Below are 20,219 nucleotides of genomic sequence, written 5' to 3'. Positions count from 1 at the left end.
GAGACTCTAAACCCAAGTCTTCTTCCAAGCCTAGTTCTACCAAAAGTGGGGGAGACAAAGGGAAGAGTTTCTCAACCAAGAAGGAAGGAAAATACTCTTCAAAGAAAGAGTACGAGGAAAAGAAGAAGGCTTTCGTACCTAAAGGAGGATGCTTTGTGTGTAAGGGACCACACCAAATGAAGGACTGTCCCAAGTTAGGGACTCTGGCATCTATCACCGAGGAACGAGAGGCCCAAACTCAAGTAACTGAGTGTGTTGGATCCATCCAACACATAAATGCTGTGAAGGGCAAAGATGCAAGCACTGCAGAAAAGAAAGGCTTGATGTATGTCAAAGCCTTTATCAATGAAAAACATGTCATGGCTATGATTGACACTGGTGCTACACACAACTTCATCACTCCTGATGAAGCAAGGAGGCTTGGGTTGAAGATCACCGAAAAGAATGGTTGGTTCAAACCTGTGAATACCAAGGGTGAACCCCTTAAGGGAGTAGCAAAAGGGGTTGAGATGACTCTTGGTTCTTGGAAGGGCCTTGTGGATTTCTCAGTAGCACCCATGAACGATTTTAAAATAGTCATCGGGCTCGATTTGCAAAGGAAGGCAAATATAATACCTATGCCATACTACGACGTAGTATGCGTCATGGAGAAAGGCTCTCCATGCATGGTCCCTACAGTCTCTAAAGTTGGAGGACCACCGATACTCTCCGCTATGCAACTCAAGAAAGGGTTCAAGAAGGGAGAGATTACATATTTGGCTCTATTACAAGAGGAGTCAATATCCGAAAGAGAAGACGTTCCTCCCAAAATCAAGGAAGTCCTTGAAGAAAATAAGGATGTGATGCCTCCCGAGTTGCCAAAACAACTACCACCTCGGAGGAAGGTGGACCACAAGATTGAATTGGAGTCAGGAGCAAAGCCGCCCACCTCAATACCTTATAGGATGGCACCGCCAGAACTTGAGGAGTTGAAGAAGCAACTCAAGGATTTACTAGATGCTGGGTTCATCCGTCCATCGAAGGCACCTTATGGCGCACTAATCTTATTCCAAAAGAAGCATGATGGTTCATTGAGGCTATGCATCGACTATCGAGCACTTAACAAGGTAACCATCAAGAACAAATACCCCATTCCTTTGATAGCCGATTTGTTTGATCAACTTGGTAGAGCCAAGTGGTTCTCAAAGCTAGATTTGAGGTCAGGATATCACCAAGTGAGAATTGCCGATGGTGATGAGCCTAAGACCACGTGTGTCACGAGGTATGGATCGTATGAGTGGTTGGTGATGCCTTTTGGCTTAACCAATGCTCATGTGACCTTCTGTACCTTGATGAACGAGATCTTTCGACCTTACCTTGATCGGTTTGTAGTGGTCTACTTGGATGACATTGTTGTCTATAGCAATACTTTGGAGGAACATGTAGAACACTTACGAACCGTGTTCAAGATCTTGCGAAAGAATAACCTATATGTGAAGAAGGAAAAGTGTTCCTTTGCAAGGGACGAAGTCCACTTCTTGGGACACATCATTAAAGGTGGAACTCTCTGCATGGATCAAGGAAAGGTGAAGGCTATCAAAGAGTGGGAGCCACCAAACAAGGTATCTGAATTGAGGTCATTCCTTGGGTTGGCTAATTACTATCGAAGGTTTATCAAGGGATACTCCGCTAAGGCTACACCATTAACTGATCTTCTCAAAAAGAATCACTCTTGGGAATGGTCAAAGGAGTGTCAAAAGGCCTTTGATGAGTTGAAGGCTGCTATCACAGAAGGACCAGTACTAGCACTACCTAACTACTCAAAGGTATTTGAAGTCCACACTGATACTTCTGACTATGCTATTGGAGGAGTTCTGATGCAAGAAGGACATCCTATTGCCTTTGAGAGTCGCAAGTTGAATGATACAGAGAGGCGATACACTGTCCAAGAGAAGGAGATGACCGCGGTGGTGCATTGTCTGAGAACTTGGCATCACTACTTGCTTGGTTCACACTTCATCGTCAAGACAGACAATGTGGCTACAAGCTACTTCCAAACTCAAAAGAAGTTAAGCCCTAAACAAGCTAGGTGGCAAGACTTCTTGGCTGAGTTTGATTTCGAATTCGAATACAAGTCAGGCAAGACTAATGTGGTAGCAGATGCGTTGAGTCGCAAGGCTGAGTTGGCGGCCATTTCTATGGTGGAAGGAGATATTGTGCATACCATCAAGGAAGGGTTGCATCACGACCCATTAGCCAAGAAGTTGGTGGAGTTGGCCAGAGAAGGTAAGACCAAAAGATTTTGGTTAGAAAACGACCTTCTCTACACAAAAGGGAGAAGACTATACGTTCCTAAATGGGAAAATCTGAGAAGGAAGTTGGTAAGAGAATGCCACGACACCAAGTGGGCTGGTCACCAAGGTCAGCGAAGGACCTTAGCACTCATTAAATCTTCTTATTATTGGCCTCAAATAAGAGATGAAGTGGAGAGCTATGCGAAGACTTGTCTTGTGTGCCAACAAGATAAGATTGAAAACAAGACACCAAGCGGGTTGTTGGAACCTCTGCCTCCATCAGAGCGACCGTGGAAAAGTGTCTCCCTAGATTTCATTTCTGCCTTACCGAAGTCTGAGGGGTTTGGATCTATTCTCGTGGTAGTGGATCGATTTTCGAAGTATGCTACCTTTATACCCGCCCCTACTGACTGCATTGCAGAGGAGGCAGCACGACTATTCTTCAAGAATGTGGTGAAATATTGGGGATTGCCTAAGAGCATCATTAGTGATCGAGATCCACGCTTCACAGGACGACTATGGACAGAGCTGTTCAAACTCCTTGGGTCGGAGCTTCATTTTTCAACAAGCTTCCATCCTCAAACCGATGGGCAGACTGAGAGAGTGAATGCCTTACTCGAGTGTTACTTGAGGCATTTTGTAAGCGCTAATCAGAAAGATTGGACAAAACTCCTCGACATTGCTCAGTTCTCATATAATTTGCAAAGGAGTGAGTCTACAAGGAAGAGTCTGTTCGAGATTGTGACTGGACAACAACCACTTACACCTCACTCTCTTCCTTTCCCTTACTCAGGAAAGAGCCCTGGAGCTTATCATATGATTAAATCTTGGGAAGAACAAGCAGATGTCACTCGTCCTTACCTCGACAAAGCTGCAAAGAGGATGAAGAAATGGGTAGATAAGAAGAGGAGGCATGCAAGCTATCAAGTGGGAGACAAGGTAATGATCAAACTTCTTCCACAACAATTCAAAGCCTTTCGCAAGGTTCATAAAGGCTTAATCCGTAAATACGAAGGGCCATTTGAGATCATTGGACGTGTTGGGGAAGTTGCTTAGAAAGTACAACTCCCTCCCTCTATGAAGATCCATCCGGTCTTCCATGTGAGTATGCTTAAACCATATCACGAAGACCAAGATGAACCGAGTAGAGGTGATTTGAGTCGTGCTCCGCCTGTGGTGATTAGATCCTTTGATAAAGAAATCGAAGAGATCTTAGCTAATCGCGTCGTGCGACGAAGAGGAGTACCACCAAGTATCCAATACTTGATCAAGTGGAAATGACTTCCGATAACTGAAGCCAGTTGGGAAGCTCGTGAAGATCTGTGGCAATTCCAAGAACACCTAGAGCGCTATCATGAACAGAACGTGACGAGGACGTCTGCACATTAGGTGGGGGAGAATGTCACGGTAAATTTTTAGAAGGTTAGATTTAACAGTGTTTGTATAGTTTTTTGGAGTGTTTGAGAATACTCTAGATGGTTCTGGAACGTTCTAGAATGTCCTAGAAGTTCCTGGAATACCCTAGAAGATTCTAGAAGACTCTAGAAGATCATAGAATATTCTAGAAGAGTGTGGATTGATATAAAAGTATGAAGAGTTGTATGGAACAATCTAGAAGTATTTAGAAAGTAGTGGTAGGATAGATATTTATAAAAAAGGTTCTAGATGATTAATCTAGACCATTGATTAGATTTAATCCTAACCATCCATTGAGGAGGTGGATGGCTATAAATAGGAGGTAAGAGTTAGTGTGAGGGTGTGTGAATCATTTGTAACAAACACTTGAGTAATAAAGTGTTCCTCCACCAAAGCTTCCTTTTTCTTGTGTTCTCTTGTGTTCTTAGCTTTCTTGCTAAGTATTGAGGGTTAGGCTGACTTGGTCTTAGCTCAAGAAGTTGAGTTAGTCCGAGTACCGTCACGATAGCGTTAGAGTGTGTCCAAGGCTGTGACAATGGTCCCTCTCCCCTCGCCTAATTTTTTTTTTAAATAGTTAGTAGATAGTAGTGTTATTATGTGTATCATTAATTAATTATATTTTAGTACATTATACACCTAAAAACATTATCTTATCAGTAACTTAATATGTATAATGTGTATTGTAATATAACTATCAAGTAGCGTTTTCCTTAAAAAAAATAAGAGTATAAAATCTAAATATATAAATATGTAATAAAACTTACACTTAGCGGATGATATAATTCTATCTTCTCGTTCTAGGTTTCTTTCTCTTATACAGTGGAGAGAAAAGCTCTTGAAAAAAAAAAAAAAAAAGAGACTTTTAGCGGATGATATAATATGTATTTAAAAGGAAATTAGTTTAAAATTTACCTGAGAAATAATAATTGATCATTTTAGCTCCATAAAACATCGCTAAACAAATCTAAAAGTATCAAAACCTTAAAATGTTGTTAAAATTTGACTTTTATATAATGTAATTATTGACTTGATATATATACATTCTATAAATTATACTTTGTTAATTCTTATGTTTATTTTGCCCCCCCCCCCCCCCCCCAACCTCTTGTGAATTTTCTGGGCCTTCCATTGCTCTAAACCTCCTCTTTTATGTTAATACCTAATTGTAAAAATGATGAAGTAATCAAAATATGAACTTAAGCATTACAAGCAAATTCAAAACTCAAAATCACACCTTCAAACAATATAATCAAGCATGATATAATAATTTATCCTAACCTAATATTTAATCCCAAAACAGATACTTAATAATATATCACAAATCCTAAGCAACTAATTTATATAAACATAATAATTACTAAATCCTTAAACTATCTATATCATAAACAACTAATTAATCTACAAAATTTTCGTAACAAAATATATCTTACGTTTCTATATAATAATAAAAAAAATGAAAGAGTGACTAACCTAAATGCTGCTCAAATAATGCAGAGATAAGTTAGTTTATGGAGAGATGTTAGAGAGAGAAGTGAAAATGAGGGGGTAAAGGGAAAGACGGGGTCCACTTTATTTATGTACTATTTTGATTTTTGACATCAAGAACAATATGATCGACCCAATTAGAAAGTGCGCCACGTTGGGTAATGAGAAATAAATTTAGATGTTGAAAACTTTGCTCTACATAAGCAGCAGCATTGCAGCAACAAGATGCACTAATTATATGTCAAGACTACCAAGAGAGATGGATATTTTATTAAGGGGAGAGGGGACCAGTAAGTAGAGAACAGGGTATATAGTACAAGGTATAAGAAAACATAAAAGACTGGTCCTAAATCTCTTAAAGTTGTGCAGTTAGTCTAACACGGCTCGATGGGTCTGCAACACGTGCCAAAGTTGGATTCTCTTCACTTTCACTCTCTTTGGAAGCTGCATTTTGATGTGTACCCATTGCGCAAAGATAAGACAAGGACTGGAGCCATGAAACCAATGTGGGTTTGCGAATGACATCATCAGAATTTGCCACTTGAGAATATAACTCATTAAGAACCGCATCTTGTGCATCTTGTGGCAACTTGGTAACAAGTTGGGCCAACAGTTGCATCAACTTGGGCAAGACCTGAGAAGTAACAAAGGGCTTGCATAATCAGGCTTAAGAGTAGTATTTGACTAATATCATATGCATAATGAAATAACATAATGTCCAATTAATACACCATGCAACTGAATAGTAAGTACCATCCTTGAGCTTTTATGATCTATTGTTTAATTTTGCATGAAGCGGTCAAGCATAGTACAACCCAAAGCAGTTAATGTTTAATAAATTAACAACTTACTTGTATATCAACAAGAAAAACTAGGCGCAGGATCAAGCCCAATAATTTCTTGCTTGGTTCTGGCTCTCCTTGCTGCCTCTTCCATGCATCAGCCTCCGAAACATTGGCTTCAAAACATAGTTGATTGGCTTTGTCAACAAGACTCTGAATGCAATAATAAGTGGCAGGGCTTCCAGCAGGAACATGTTGGACCAGCCCTACAACCCCAGAAGCCATACCCTCAAAAGGAGTAATTCCCGGATATCCCTGTATTGATATTAGGTGATAGAAAGAAATTAAATATCAAAACAACAGGTCTTAGAAGAAGGATCAAGCTCTTTAGTAGGATCAATCAAATACCAATAAAGATCTTTGTATGTAATGGAAAACAAGTTGCTCCTTGAATGATGCTATATCATTCTCTTCAGATTCCTTTCCCATAGACATAAATGCCGCAAACAAAGAATGAGAGGCTTGGGCTACTTTTCCATTTGGGTGCTCCAAGTATCTAGTTTCTTATATATAAGGAAGCAAAACATGTAGGATGCATAAGATAACACTTAGCTGAAATGCTGTTTAGTACAAAAGACAAGCTAAATCAAACATGTAGTTGATGTAGGATACAAGAACACCGTTGGAGCTATCATATTTTTGAATGCAAGGCTGGGCAAACACTCGATAAAAGTTGGGATGACTCGCAGGTAAAATAAAACTCGAGCTGTTTGGACTTCATCCTTCGACCATAAATAATTGGATTTCTGGTCTAGAAGACATAGAATATTATAAAACGCTAAAATAATTAAAATACATGAGAAGCCTACATTATAAAAGAAATTGAGTAAATCATACCTGGGCCATTTGTCAAGTCAGAATACGAAGGCATGGAATTCACAAAACATGTACAAGCATACTCATTCTTATTTACAGTTGCAACTACTTTACGAATAGTTTCCATATACTCTGGCAGGCGGACATGGCGAAAATATTCCATGCAAGAAAATGATATTAGTATCTTCAATGAAACTTCCATTTGCATTTCTTGAGAAAATTTGGAGTTCAACTTATGCTTTGTTACAGCTAATGCAAAGACTACAACCATAAGGAAAGCAGATTCAGCAATTTTTTCCAAAACCTCAAGAAGCTCATTTGCCTTGCCTTTAAGAAGCAAAGCTACTTGCCTATATCCAAAGTAAACATCCTGACAATATTGCCATAAAAAGTTTTCCACTATATTCTTATTTTCTTCGTCGGCTGAAAGATATTGATTGCAGAAAATCCCAGTTATTACTCCTGCTTCCTTGAAGAGGATACTATCTACATGTTCTTTGACTTCATTCAGCTTCAGTCTGCCTGAACTAAACACTGATTCATACAACTGGGGCAATGGAAACATTTCAGTTAACAATGCCAAAGCAAGACAAACAAAGAAAGAGGAATTGCTCGAAAAAGAGCCAGTTCGAACCAATCCTAACGAGACACACTGAAGCAAAAGCCTGTTTTTAGAATCATTTCTCAACTCTTTGAATCTCAATGCCTGGAAAACCAAATCACTAACTAAAGCTTCCATACAAACAACTGCACAAGTTCTGATTCGAGACACAATGTCCAATTTCACACCACTTGATGTAGACCTATTTGCAGCTCTCAAAACTCCAGCCGCAGCCATGAAAACAACAAACGGAGTGTAGTTTTCCTTAGAGGTTCCAAAAGTTTCTTGGAGAAAAATATGCACTTTATTCAAAAGCTGGAAATTGATCAAGTTTGACATAACCCAATCAGTCAAATACAGAATCATTAGTCCATGAGAAATATTACCGTGAGGCCCATCTTTCGTTCCCCAAATTTCAAACAATGAATCCAATATTGTAACATAATGAACAGTCACAGAAGATGATAAAGCATAACCAACTCCAGCTAAAACATCAGGCAAAAGTTCTGTGAATGAACCAAGTACCTGACGTTTCTCCACAAACACTCTAGAGAGTAAATCCAGACAGAATGTTTTTGTACTCTCAAATGCCGAAGATGCAAAAGAAAAGGAACCCAACAGGAGAACACTTTCAGAGAAGAAAGCATGACAGTTTCCAGAATCAAATTGAGAAGAGAAGAGGTTAGAGAGGACATCCATTGCAGAATCAATTATAGCAGCAGTTGGCTTGGAAGCCTTTCGTACCCATATGTAAAGAAGCCTAAAGAAAAGAGGATATGATTCATATGGAAGAGAAATGTTCGAAGATGAAAGAATGCCAAGGACAAGTCTTGCTTGGGGGTCAGCAACATGGAGAGAGGTTTGAGAATCAACAAGGGTTCTAAGAGATTGCAGATGACATTGACTAAATGATGAATTTTGAAGGGAGCCACGGAGCTCAGCCCATGCCTGAATGATGGCTCTGGCAGATGAGGAATTAGACTTTCTAGTGACAAATTTATCAGGATTGATACATTTCCTCTTTAGCCATTCCTCCAAGAACACGATGCCAGGTTGTGCTGACATATTATCTTACACTGAAACAATAGTAATAAAAACAGCTATTCATCATATTTCATCATTCTGTACAATCAATTGTAGTTTTCAATGCATTATTCCATGTAACATTTCATTGATGTTTATGCAGGTCCTACTTTTCAGCAAATCTGTATTGGCATATATGGGAAGAGGTGAGAGGTAAGCATGTGAATATGTTGATGGGGATAAAATTTCTGTAAGAGGATTGAGTTCAATCTCATTGAGATAGGGGTATTATAATGACCATGATGGTGGTAAAACCACATTAACCAGTTTCCCACATAGCAAATCAGTTATTGTTACTGGTTTAAACTAGTTCACAAAAATATAAAAGCTTTTAGTATTGAAACAAAACCAGTTTTACTATATATATACTGTTTAAAAGACCAGTTTATCACCATTTACAAACAAACACCGATTTTCAAGTTTAAAAAGTTGGTTTATACCTGTTCTCAAAGCAATTAAAACACAAAAACCGGTCAAACTGATTTTAAGGAATTTCAAGATTTTAAAAGAATAATATTTTATTCCTTTTTTGGACTTTATTCTAAAATAAAACAACAAAAGATGCCTACTATGACATAATTGAAAGATACTATCTGACCCAAAAAATAATTGATGTCATCAATTACTAATGAAGGAGAAAACAGAACACGGAAAGCTACAAGGCAAACACAATCTAATACTCAATATTTGTGCTCAACCATCCTACACATATCACTTAAGTTTCAAATGAAACGACGAATGATAAAACTTAGAATGATGCTCTCTGAGTTAAACCTTTCCACTGATTCTCCTCAGAATGAGGTGCATCTAAAATCTCCAACACTTGTTAATCTAGCATAATGACAAGATTAACATGAATTCAATGGTGATCTTTTAAGTCTTAAATAAGTGATATTAATGGAAATCAAGATGCATGCTTTCTAATTCTAACAAAATGGTCTATATATTTTATTCAAAGTTAAAAGCTAAAACTAAAAAAAATCAACTGTATAAAACATATACACTAGGATGAAGCCAACTTCTTAATACAACCAAAGTTGTATGAGATATTAAAAAATATTATTGAGTTTTACATAGATAATAGAGGCAGATCATACTTTATGATACTCTCTAGAGCAATAGAAGAGCTCCATCATCAGAATACAGAAGACAAAAAGCATAGGCCATAAAGTAGTGCTTAGTGTTGCATAGAGAGACAGAACAAACTGCTCTCCAAATAATCAGATATAAAAGGAACAAATAATTTGTTTGCCATTTTTTCCAAATATTATTAGGAATCCCATAATTCAATTGAAGACGTAAAAAATAAATAATAAACAGTGTTAAAATCTAAATGTCCAAACAATGCTTGCCCCTAAATGTCACATTTTGAAACTTGAAACAATAAATGTTGCAACTTGCAACTACTTTTTTCACCTAACTTCCTAATAGGACCTCTGTTGCAGTATATATCAAATTTTAACATAAAAAGAGTATATATACACACAATCTCTACTCCCAGACAAGCGTGCTACATAAGTGATTTGTTCAGAAACATGTCCAAACTCCAAACCAATTCCTAAATAGGCTAACGGATAAATCTGAAACATACTCCTAAACCAAAAGGAACAAATAGAAAAGAAGATTAAAGTGAAGAGGAAAACCTACTTACTAGAATCAAATGATGGAGTTTATGGAAGAACAAACAACACTACAACAGTGATTGCAAAGTATTTGTTTAAAATTATGTTTTAGGAATATTTACTTAAATTTTATGGAAGAACTAAAGACAGTGATCCTTTCCACTTTTCCACCATGAATACTATCTGACACTTTTATGTTCTTCAGAAACATCCATAATTATTATCAAAAACCTAAGCACTAAAGCAATAAAGAAACACAAATGCCCTCCAAGAAGTAGAAAATGCATAACACAAAATCTCAACCAATGTAATATTCTCACATATCAAATCATCAAAGCAAAGCAGAAAAGAGAGAAAGAGAAGGAAATATAACATACCGGAAAATTGCTGAAAGATCAGAAACAGCAACAGCTATAATTTCTTGTTGAAAGAAGATGGTGTGGGTGCGAATAGTGAAAAAAAAAAGGATGTTCATAGGAAAGAAATGTTAACTTGTCCGCTTATTTCTCGAAGAGGAAAAACAGGGAAAATGATGCAAGTGACGGGGCTGGCGGCGGCAGCGATGACGGAGGATGCAGGCAGAACGCGAGCTTCGTGCAGCAGCAGCAACTTCCAACCACGCACAACACAGGAGAAGGTAACCAGAAATCCGACGGAAGAGAGGAAGCAGAGGAGCACCGCGTCGACGTCGCTGTCGGAGAACGGAATAAGTAGCGCCGACGTAGGCTCAGGGAAGTTGAGTTAGGGTTCGTAGGGAGGGAGGAGATTTCTGTGTGTTATTGACGAGGGACTGAGGGAGTTTTGTGTTTCTGTGTTTATTTATTTTGTTATTACACGAAGACACATGAGAAGCCTCGTTGGCGGAGAGGAAATCTATGTGTACAGCCGTGAAGTTCTTAAGTTGAACATGGTGGTCGTAGTGATGGGAAGTACAAATAATAAAAGAGTGAGTGGGATCCAAGGAGTCGTGAGAGAGTGGCGAAGGAAACGCTTTTTAGAGGTTATGATAAGTTTGAGATGAGTAAGGGAATATGAAAGGTTGAAATAAGGCGTTGAACAGTGGTTTTTGATGGGTTTGGGAATTTTAGTTTGCAGATTCTGAATCGAAATGTGTTAGTTATGTTCTTCCATGCTTTCTTGGCTGTTTTAACTTTTAAGCTTATTCTGAGATTTACGTAATTATTTAATTTGTTCTTCGAAGTTTTAAATTTTGATAGTGGTCTTCGCATCCAATTTTAGACACTATCGTGGTTCCTAAAATTATTTTTAATGCTAACTCAGTTGATGGAATGTTAATGTGACTGTTGAAGGTTAATTAATTGGGGATATGGATTTGTTGAGGTTTGAATTTTATTTAAAAAATAAAGTGTAAATTTTCTATCGTTTATTTTATAGATAAAACAAAAAAAATTATAAAAAAAATTATTTAAAAATAAGATCATATCTTATTTTTTAAAATAAAAATTTAAAATCGCTAGATGATGTAGCAAAATTGTAATTGTATCCAATTTAATTTCTTTTCTATTATAAAATTCTAATTCATTTCTAATTATCTGAATTGTGTTCTTCTTCTTACTTTTTTTTTTCTTGAATCAGGCAACATTCATGAATTTGAAAAAATTATACGACAAACACTTTTCACATATATTTCATTGCTGGAAAATGTGAGGATTTTCATTCCATTCGGTTCCCGAAAGGTTGAAAGTTGAAACTCTTCGGCGCGTTTTGTTCACCTTTAATCATGATGATGTTGTTGTAATTCAGTGGCGAATTAAGATGCTGACTGGAAGAAAAAGCTTGGTTCGTTTGATCGGAAAACGGCGTCGCTTCCTTCCCAATCGCCATTCCATTCTCTCCCAAACCCTTCCTCCTTACCAGGCATACCATCCAATAACCTCACTTTTCCATTTTCTTTATCTTTCTAATATCAACTATTAATGCCCACCAACTGTTTGAACTTTGAACTCCCAAGACAAGTATCATCTCACAATTTTACATGTCCTTAAATTCAGTTTGCCTCTGCATTTTTAACTTTATGGTGAATGATGAATTGATTATTTGGTCTGATAATAGCATTTTCTGGAATTCAGTTGGGGAAGGATAATGACTTGAAACGATTCAAGTCTTTGGAGGATGATGAGAATGAGAATGCACTATCTTCAAGTAATGTTGTAGATTGTCCCGTTTGTGGGTTTAAGATCCCTGGAGATAACTGTGAGATCAATTCTCATCTGGTATATGATTTTTTACTTAGGTTATTTTATTTGGTTGCTCGATTGAGTGGACTGTGAATATCCTGCAAGTATGGTTTCTCAATGTTTAGAGAGCTTTGATTAAGTGGAAGAAAAAGAAGAGTAAGAAAAAGAGTTGGAGATGAATTAGGGTTTTATAAGGAGGGAGGGACCAAATTGAGTACAATTACAATCTTGTCACGTCATCTAGCCGTTGGTTACCTCCAGCTTGGCAGAGAGTAGCCACATCAGTACTCCGTCTATTGAGTCAGTCTCGAAATGTCAAACAACTGAATGTGGAGGACCACTATAAAATAAATTGAAACTTCAAAAACCAAATTGAGTAGTTGCGTGAATTTCAAGGATCACTATTGAGATTTACTCTGAAAGAAAAACATTAAACTTGAAAAAATTTGTGCAATTGCAATTAACAAAATTTCTTTATAATAAATATCAACGTCAGAAATGGTTAAGCTCAATTTTAGTCTTATATTAATCTCGTCCTTTCTTTATGCAGGCAAAATTGGAACATCATCGTCATTATTATCATATCAATTTGTTTACGTTTAACACTTTTTAGAGTCTTTCTGTTTTTGGTGAGAAATCTATAACTTTGTTCATTCTAGGAGTAGTTATGTATTCTACTCAAGTGCATATAACAACAAATTTTAATAGAATGAATTAACAGAAGTTTAACTTTAACAAATATATACAAATTATTTTTAGTCAAAGGTAATCAAATCAATGAAGCAAGAAGCTTGACTGACCATCTATAGAAAAGTAACTGAGCTTGTAACATTATCCGTCATTCATACATTTCTTGCTTCTCAAGACTTGTTAAAGGAGTTAAAGTTACACATGTAGAGATGTACAATACCAAAATTAAGAGCTGTCTCATGTGATGGCTCAAAAAGAAAGAAAAAAAAAAATCTTATCAGAGCTCCATAATCTAAAGCAAGTTAACATCAAAATCTTGCTATAACTAAACCTTTTTGTTATTCCTACCATTCTATCCTCTGTTACAGGTCATATCCAGAGTATTTTAATTTTGAACTACTTTTCCTAATACTGATCTATACACTTAGTAAATTGATTATGCTTCTAATCTATATCATTGGGGTGAAAATTCTATGGAAGAACTTCATAAGCCCCATTTTTTTGCCCCCAACTACACACCCTAAGAGGAAGGTTATGCATCAACATGAATTCAACTTCTGGTGGGGCTAATAGATGAGCCAGTAGCTGCATCCTGTACAGATTCTGGACTATATTTCATAAGCACCCTATCTTTGTTTTGGTTCCACCATTCTGCTGCTTGAGTCTCGTCAAATTTGCGCTTACTGCACCGAGAAGAAAAAAAGGAAAACAAGAAAGAGATGAAATCATATCCTTACAATGCTTTAGTCGCATGCAATGCACATCCCCATATTGAGAAGCAGGAATTTTCAAAGATTGAATCATTAGTAAATTTCAGATGGAATATGAAATATCATCTGAGAATTTATTGTATTAGCAAGTGACCAGTACCTGAATCTAATTCGTTTAAAAACTTTTCCACCAGAAGGTAATTCTACAAATGTTACATAAACACCACGTTCAAATTGTTCGATGGTCACTATTTCTTCTTGTTTCTCATTCCCGGGTCTGTGTGGATTAGATGATCTTGGCTTATTTGGACTCAACAAAGATGACTCATTGCTTTCTTGAAGAGCATTTCCTCCATTCATAGATGAACCAGCTCCAGCAGCATCAACGGTTTCTTCCATTTTTTGTTCTGGCTGTTTACGAGAGTCATTGTGTGCGCCATGTAAATCATTTGCACTTTGTGACCTTGATTCCAACGTTGATGCAAATAAGGATTTGAATTCCATATTTTCTTTAAGAAATGTCTCAGCATGAGTATGCAAGGTTATTAAAGATTCATAGTCAGGAACTGGTGGCAAGTTCTCAGTCACTTCCCTCAACTGAAACCCACAAATAGATAGATAAAGTGATAAACAAATAAATAAAAGAAAACAAATGTAGATGTGAGAGTAAAACACTTTTTAAATGACATGCTAGAAATCATAATCACCAATATTAATCATTTTTAAATGACATGCTATTAAAAGTAGATGTGAGAGTAAAACACTTTTGCTAGTGTGTACGTACAAGATTCCATATTTGTAATATGGAGAGTAAATATTCATTTTGGTCTCTAACAAATTTATAGGACAAATTAGTCCTTTGGTATTTCAAAGTTCTTACATTTTTTCACCATTTAAAAAGTGGCATGTTAGTCAGTCCCTCCTTATAAAAATATTGAAAATTTTTAAATATACTTATTTGTATAGAGGGACTAAAGATTTTTAAATCTTAAGAAACTGACTTGTCATTTGAAACTTTTGTCGAAATAAAAAATGGATATTTATTCATATTCGAAGATAACAAAGTTTTTACTTTTTACTATTTAATTAACCGACTCAATTAGCTGCCAAAGGTCACCAAATCAAAAGATCCTTCAACATATTTCAATTGTTTGAACTTTGAAAACTTTTGTTTCTTTTAATTCACAGAAGTTCCTGTTCAAAATTTAGCTCTTCATAAAGAATAAAGATAGCTAACTTAACTGTGTTTTGATCAATTAATGTTTTCTTAACTCTTATGGTGTTAGAATAACAAAACGCTTTCATGGACCTCTAAAAATATTTGTCTCATCCAACACATGCACTAAAATCTAGTAATTTATTATTGGACGCATGTTTGATCAATCCCTATTTTGTCTTCTCTTTCTGACTTACTTATCTAAAACCACAATATCAACAAAGGAGAATAGTTTTCATTCCTTATCCACAAAGTTGAGAAAATCTAAAGATAAAAGAATCGTCATTGAGAGTTTATCCATATGTATGGAACCAAAAATGAGAAAAAGTACTTATTACCAAACGATTAACAGGTTCATCAATGGGATTTGATTCTTAAACTACACAGACATATTTTCTTGCCAATTGTATGATTTTTCATTTTATGCCGATCTTGATAAGTAATGCTTTAACAATGTTCAATAGAGGTACCTGATCTGTCATGCACTGGAGATATTCCTTCAGTATTCTATGCTTAGATGATTCCTCTTTAACCAATGAGGTAGATTCCTCAATCTTTTTCTCAAGTTCCCGAATCTTGATATCTTGCATGTCACTCTTCTGCTTCAAATTTTGATTCTATATCCAGAAAATAAACATTCGTAAGAAATAATTAATCAACAAGACATGTTGATACGAGGATTAAGAACTAAACCTAAAGCATGTTAAGACTAAAATTTACTTGGTTTTTTAATTTAGAGACTTCTTGATTCAAAAGATCATTTGTCTTCTTTAAACTATCGATGAGGCTTCTTGAAAATCCGGGGGAACTAGAACGTGGTGGACTTGGTCTCCTTGCATACGGTGATGGAGGTCTTAAATTACTTGGTGTAGGTGGAGTTGGAGGTTGAGTTGATTGTGTAACGGGAACAGAAGCATTCTGCATGACACTAGATGAACTTGGAAACACATTATCCATTGGAATACGCAAAGGAGCTTGAGCAACTCGGACTGTGGAAGAAGAGTCATGCAAAGTTATATTCTTACCCGTCAATGTCTCAAAGTATTTTACAGGATCGGTGCTGGGAGATGAGAGAATTTTCGCATTCTTTGCCTCTCTTGTATCAAATCTTTCCTTTCTATGAGCACGAGTAACATCCTTATTATAAGTGGAAGAAGCACTGCTAGTCTCAGGAACTTTAAGCTTGGAATAACAAGAGTCACACACACGATGTGGTTTGCTAGGTGTTGGAGCCAATGCTGCTCTTATTGACTTTTTGGAGCTACAAGGATGGCAATACACCAATCCACAATTATAACAATTATGCCTTTTTCTTGTAAAACCAAATGGTTGCCGGCAACCCGAGCAAAGTGATTGGTCAGCTCCAGAAATCCACTTATGTATGCATACACAAAATGTAAAGCTTGAGCCACACGAAACATGCTTTACGTGTCTGTCTCTAAAGGCTTCAACCAAAATTGGTGTGTTATGGTCATCTGTGTCTCCATGTCCCAATCTTCCATTGGCACCTCTGCCCCATGTATATAGTTCACCTTTTGAAGTCACCACAGCAACATGATGTGAACCACATGATATTTCCTCTACAACCTCACCCACTAAATTATCTTTGACCAGACTTGGTGTTCTTCCATTGGACATTGGATTTCCTAGTTGACCATATTTAGTTTCTCCCATAGTAAAGACCTGACCAGAGGCAGTGAGGGCAACAGTCATAGTGGTCCCACATGCTACCTGATGAAAACTATAGTCACTCAGTGCAGAGACACAAGTTGGTTGAAGATAGGTATTCTTGCTAGCATGGCCAAGACGATATTGGTCGCCATCGCCCCATGTGAAAAGCTTCCTAGATGAAGATGCATTTGTACCACAATGATCAACAACCTCTATAATTGCTGCAGTGTGCCATACTCCACATGCAACTTTGATTGCCCTTTGTCCACACATTAAGCGCACCTCCTTCGGATATGATACACTATCTCGATCTCCATGGCCCAAGACACCGAATTTTCCATCACCAAAGGTAAACAGTTTTCCAATGGAGGTAACCAATGCTGAATGCCATGTGCCACATGCTACAGATACAACGAGAAGTCCATCTAAAGGTCCTCCAATCTTCTTTGGTATCCAATGGCTCACATCAGTGCCATGCCCAAGAAGTCCTGCATTATGTATGTCATCACCCCAAGTAAATATATCACCATGTGTAGACAGAGCACAAGTATGGTATTCACCACATGCAACAAAACCTACACTAGTAACAGCTAAAGACTCCACGAGTTGCAGTCTCCCACGATTTTTATGAAGCCCATGACCAAGTCTCCCTCCAGAGTCATCTCCCCATGTAAACACCTCTCCTTGCCTTGTAATGAGAGCAATGTGATGTACACCACACCCGATCTGATGAACATCAAGAACAATATTAGACTCTAATGACTTAGGAGTTAGCACATTCTTTGTCGAAAGGACCTGACTCCCAAACCCATCATGTGAGGCTCCATGTGCCCAAATTCTTCCCCATATGAAGACATCTCCGAGAGATTCTATGTCGTCTTGTCCGGACAATACACTACTTGCACAGCCAACACTTGACACACTGATACGAGAAGAACCATCTCCTCCACTTGTCCTCACTGGCATATTTGAAGCTTCTGGTGCCACATCTGATCCTGCTGAATCCAATGAAGACTCATGAGAAGATGAATCCACAGAAAACCTGCCACGGGCGATGGTTGAAGCAAACTCTAATGCCACTCCAAAAGGACGTTCATTATGAGCAAAGTCAGAACAATCCTGCAAATGAAATTAAGAAAAGATGGTTAATTCATTTCTCCAAAAACTTAAATTTTAGATAACCAATAGAATTATCATATATAAGAAACCAATTAATTAGAGACTAAAGGAGTTAATTGGAATTAGGAACTATTTGGCAAGATGTAAACTAAGTAATCTGAAAAATAGAGTATCATTCAAAGAAATTCCATTAAAACTCACATCTGTAAACTCACTTCTAGGGCGCTTACTATTATGTCCAGAAGATATTAATGCGTTAAGGCCCGCAAACCATACCTCCACCTCAGCTTTGTCCTTGCAGATCTAGAAATATGAAATAAGGAAAATCAATATAGTTGAAGTTTTCTGCAAGAAATCAATGTGATGGAAGTTACTATGTTTTCTGACCAAATCAAGTGATCGTTCCCCTTTTTTGTAAATAAGTGAAAATGACAGGTAGTCCTTTTCAGGGCGCAAATATCTTCTAAAGACAGCCTACAAAATTGATATATTTGGGTTAAGTGCATCCTAAATAAATATAGTATCCAAATAACAAGCATGTCACATACTGTTCTCTGTCCAGGGACTATGCGTGAAACAGAAGATAACTTTAGACTCTTTTCCTTTCCATGAGAAAGCCAAATCAGCTTTGTTTCATCCTGTCAATGGCATAAAGTATGAACCTTTTATACAAAGATGTGAAATTCAAACTATATGATATGCATGCATGTAAACTTTTCACAAAAGAAAAAGGAACTTACTGCTGAGAGCCTAAATGGAACAACTTTTGGCTTCCCTTTTCGACAATACTTTACTAATTGACTGCCCTTTTTTAAAATAATTAGTGCCTGCATCAAGATGTAAAATGGAAATTAACTTTTAATACCTAAGGCACCTCATCATTATAATCAATATTGGAAAATATAATACTATCAACAAATTCTTATTGCATAAAAAAAGAACTACTTTATTGGTCACTATTTTACTTAATATATTTCCCATTGATAAGCTAAGAAGTGAATCTAATCATTACCCAATCAAAAACTATGTAAGAAAATGATAATAACTAAATAGCGTTCCATTTGAATGAAAGATTGTGTTCCCTATACATTTGCTTATTTAGTACCAGTATTCTGCTTGTGTTCCATTATCCACTAATTGTAATATATTGGGCTCCTATTTGGTTGGTCTTAAAGACACAAATACTCAGATATGGAGGTATATAGATATGGTTGGTGAAACAGAAGATAGACACCGCAAGATTGAAACAAACTGTCTCTATATGCATCTCATAAAGAAGAGCATTAGTTTCCCATTTTTTGCATCTGTCTCATCATGTCCCTCATCCCAAACGCAACCTTGATGTTCAGTGAAAAATGTTCAAGAAGCCTACTGCTATAGTGGCCACACAAGCAATCAAATAAATTGTAGGTGGAGTACCATCAATAGTCATACCTTCCAATTCACAAACTTAGCATATGAACAATCAAACAATCAAAGGAAAGAGCCCTAATATTTTGAGTTATCTTTTCATAATATCTGTTAACTCAATGTATGTTCATATGGACACAAAAGTTGATGATAATTCCTGCAATTAAAGAAATGTAATCTGAAGAATCAAAGTTTCTAAGATTGGAACTAACTTGCTCAATATCACGGTCATAATTCCCATAACTAGCTGGATCTGCCATTCCATCTGAAAGAAACTGCAAGAGAACAACTGAAGAAAAAACTCAAGCACCATCCTTTCTACTTGGGCCTCTCATCAAAATCACCAAAAATACCTTAACATTGAAATTTTCCCCAAAGAAAACATTAAATATTTTTATTCTTTTAATTTGTTTTATCTGTTGGGAAAAAGGAAAATGCTTGAAGCTCAAAAATGGATATGCATGGGGGACAGATTTAGAAACCATAGAATGATCCAGATGAAGATCTTTCATGCAGCACCAAAAAAGATTGAAATTTTGGCAAAAGTACCTCTGAAATTAGCATGAAGAAGGGTGTGATGAATTTCTGAGAATGATTGCAATGAGCAGTTCTGAGAGAGAGAGAGAATGCGAAAGTTACGTAGAAGAGACGGGTTTGAGATATTGGCGCGCTTCTTTAACTAGACACACTATGCTTTACCTTCGTCTTAGTTTTTTTAAACATTATTTTCTTAGTTTTTCGAGGCTATGTCCATCGGTTGCACTAAAGTTTTTTTTAGCATTACGTATAAACACAATATTGAATACGAGTATCTTACGCGTACATTAAAATTAATTATTAATATAAAATATATATTAAAATTTAAATACATATTAAAAATATATTAAATCACACATATATTTATATATAAATATAATAATAATTAATTTAAATAATTAATTTTATTGTATAAATAATATTTTTATATCGAATAAGTTATATTATTAAGAATTCGAATAGTTTAGTATGGATAAATGATCTAATAATTATAAAGGTTTAGTTATGATGTATTTGATAAATTTTAATAA

General features: G+C 36.4%; 1 protein-coding gene and 1 pseudogene across 2 annotated transcripts; both read right to left on the bottom strand.

The window, feature by feature from the left end:
• Window positions 1-5,242: 5,242 nt before the first annotated feature.
• Window positions 5,243-11,240, bottom strand: LOC130961213 (uncharacterized). 2 transcript variants are annotated; one of them, XM_057886962.1, is made up of 6 exons: window positions 10,516-11,240; window positions 6,854-8,509; window positions 6,629-6,767; window positions 6,365-6,512; window positions 6,026-6,271; window positions 5,243-5,808 (listed from the first exon to the last, which is right to left on the bottom strand). In XM_057886962.1, the coding sequence occupies exons 2-6, from the start codon at window positions 8,496-8,498 to the stop codon at window positions 5,530-5,532; spliced, it is 2,457 nt and encodes an 818-aa protein (XP_057742945.1). In that variant the 5' UTR covers window positions 8,499-8,509; window positions 10,516-11,240; the 3' UTR covers window positions 5,243-5,529. The 2 variants fall into 2 exon arrangements, with proteins under 2 accessions (XP_057742945.1, XP_057742946.1); XM_057886963.1 differs by lacking the exon at window positions 10,516-11,240 and having other exon boundaries at window positions 6,854-8,519.
• A 2,001-nt stretch (window positions 11,241-13,241) lies between these two features.
• LOC130962281 (PH, RCC1 and FYVE domains-containing protein 1-like) lies at window positions 13,242-19,412 on the bottom strand (annotated as a pseudogene).
• Window positions 19,413-20,219: the final 807 nt, after the last annotated feature.

The sequence above is a fragment of the Arachis stenosperma genome, chromosome 2, assembly GCF_014773155.1.
Source record: "Arachis stenosperma cultivar V10309 chromosome 2, arast.V10309.gnm1.PFL2, whole genome shotgun sequence".
Lineage (NCBI taxonomy): Eukaryota > Viridiplantae > Streptophyta > Magnoliopsida > Fabales > Fabaceae > Arachis > Arachis stenosperma.
The sequence above is the reverse complement of the archived record's forward strand: the minus strand, read 5'-3'. Positions and strand labels throughout refer to the sequence as shown.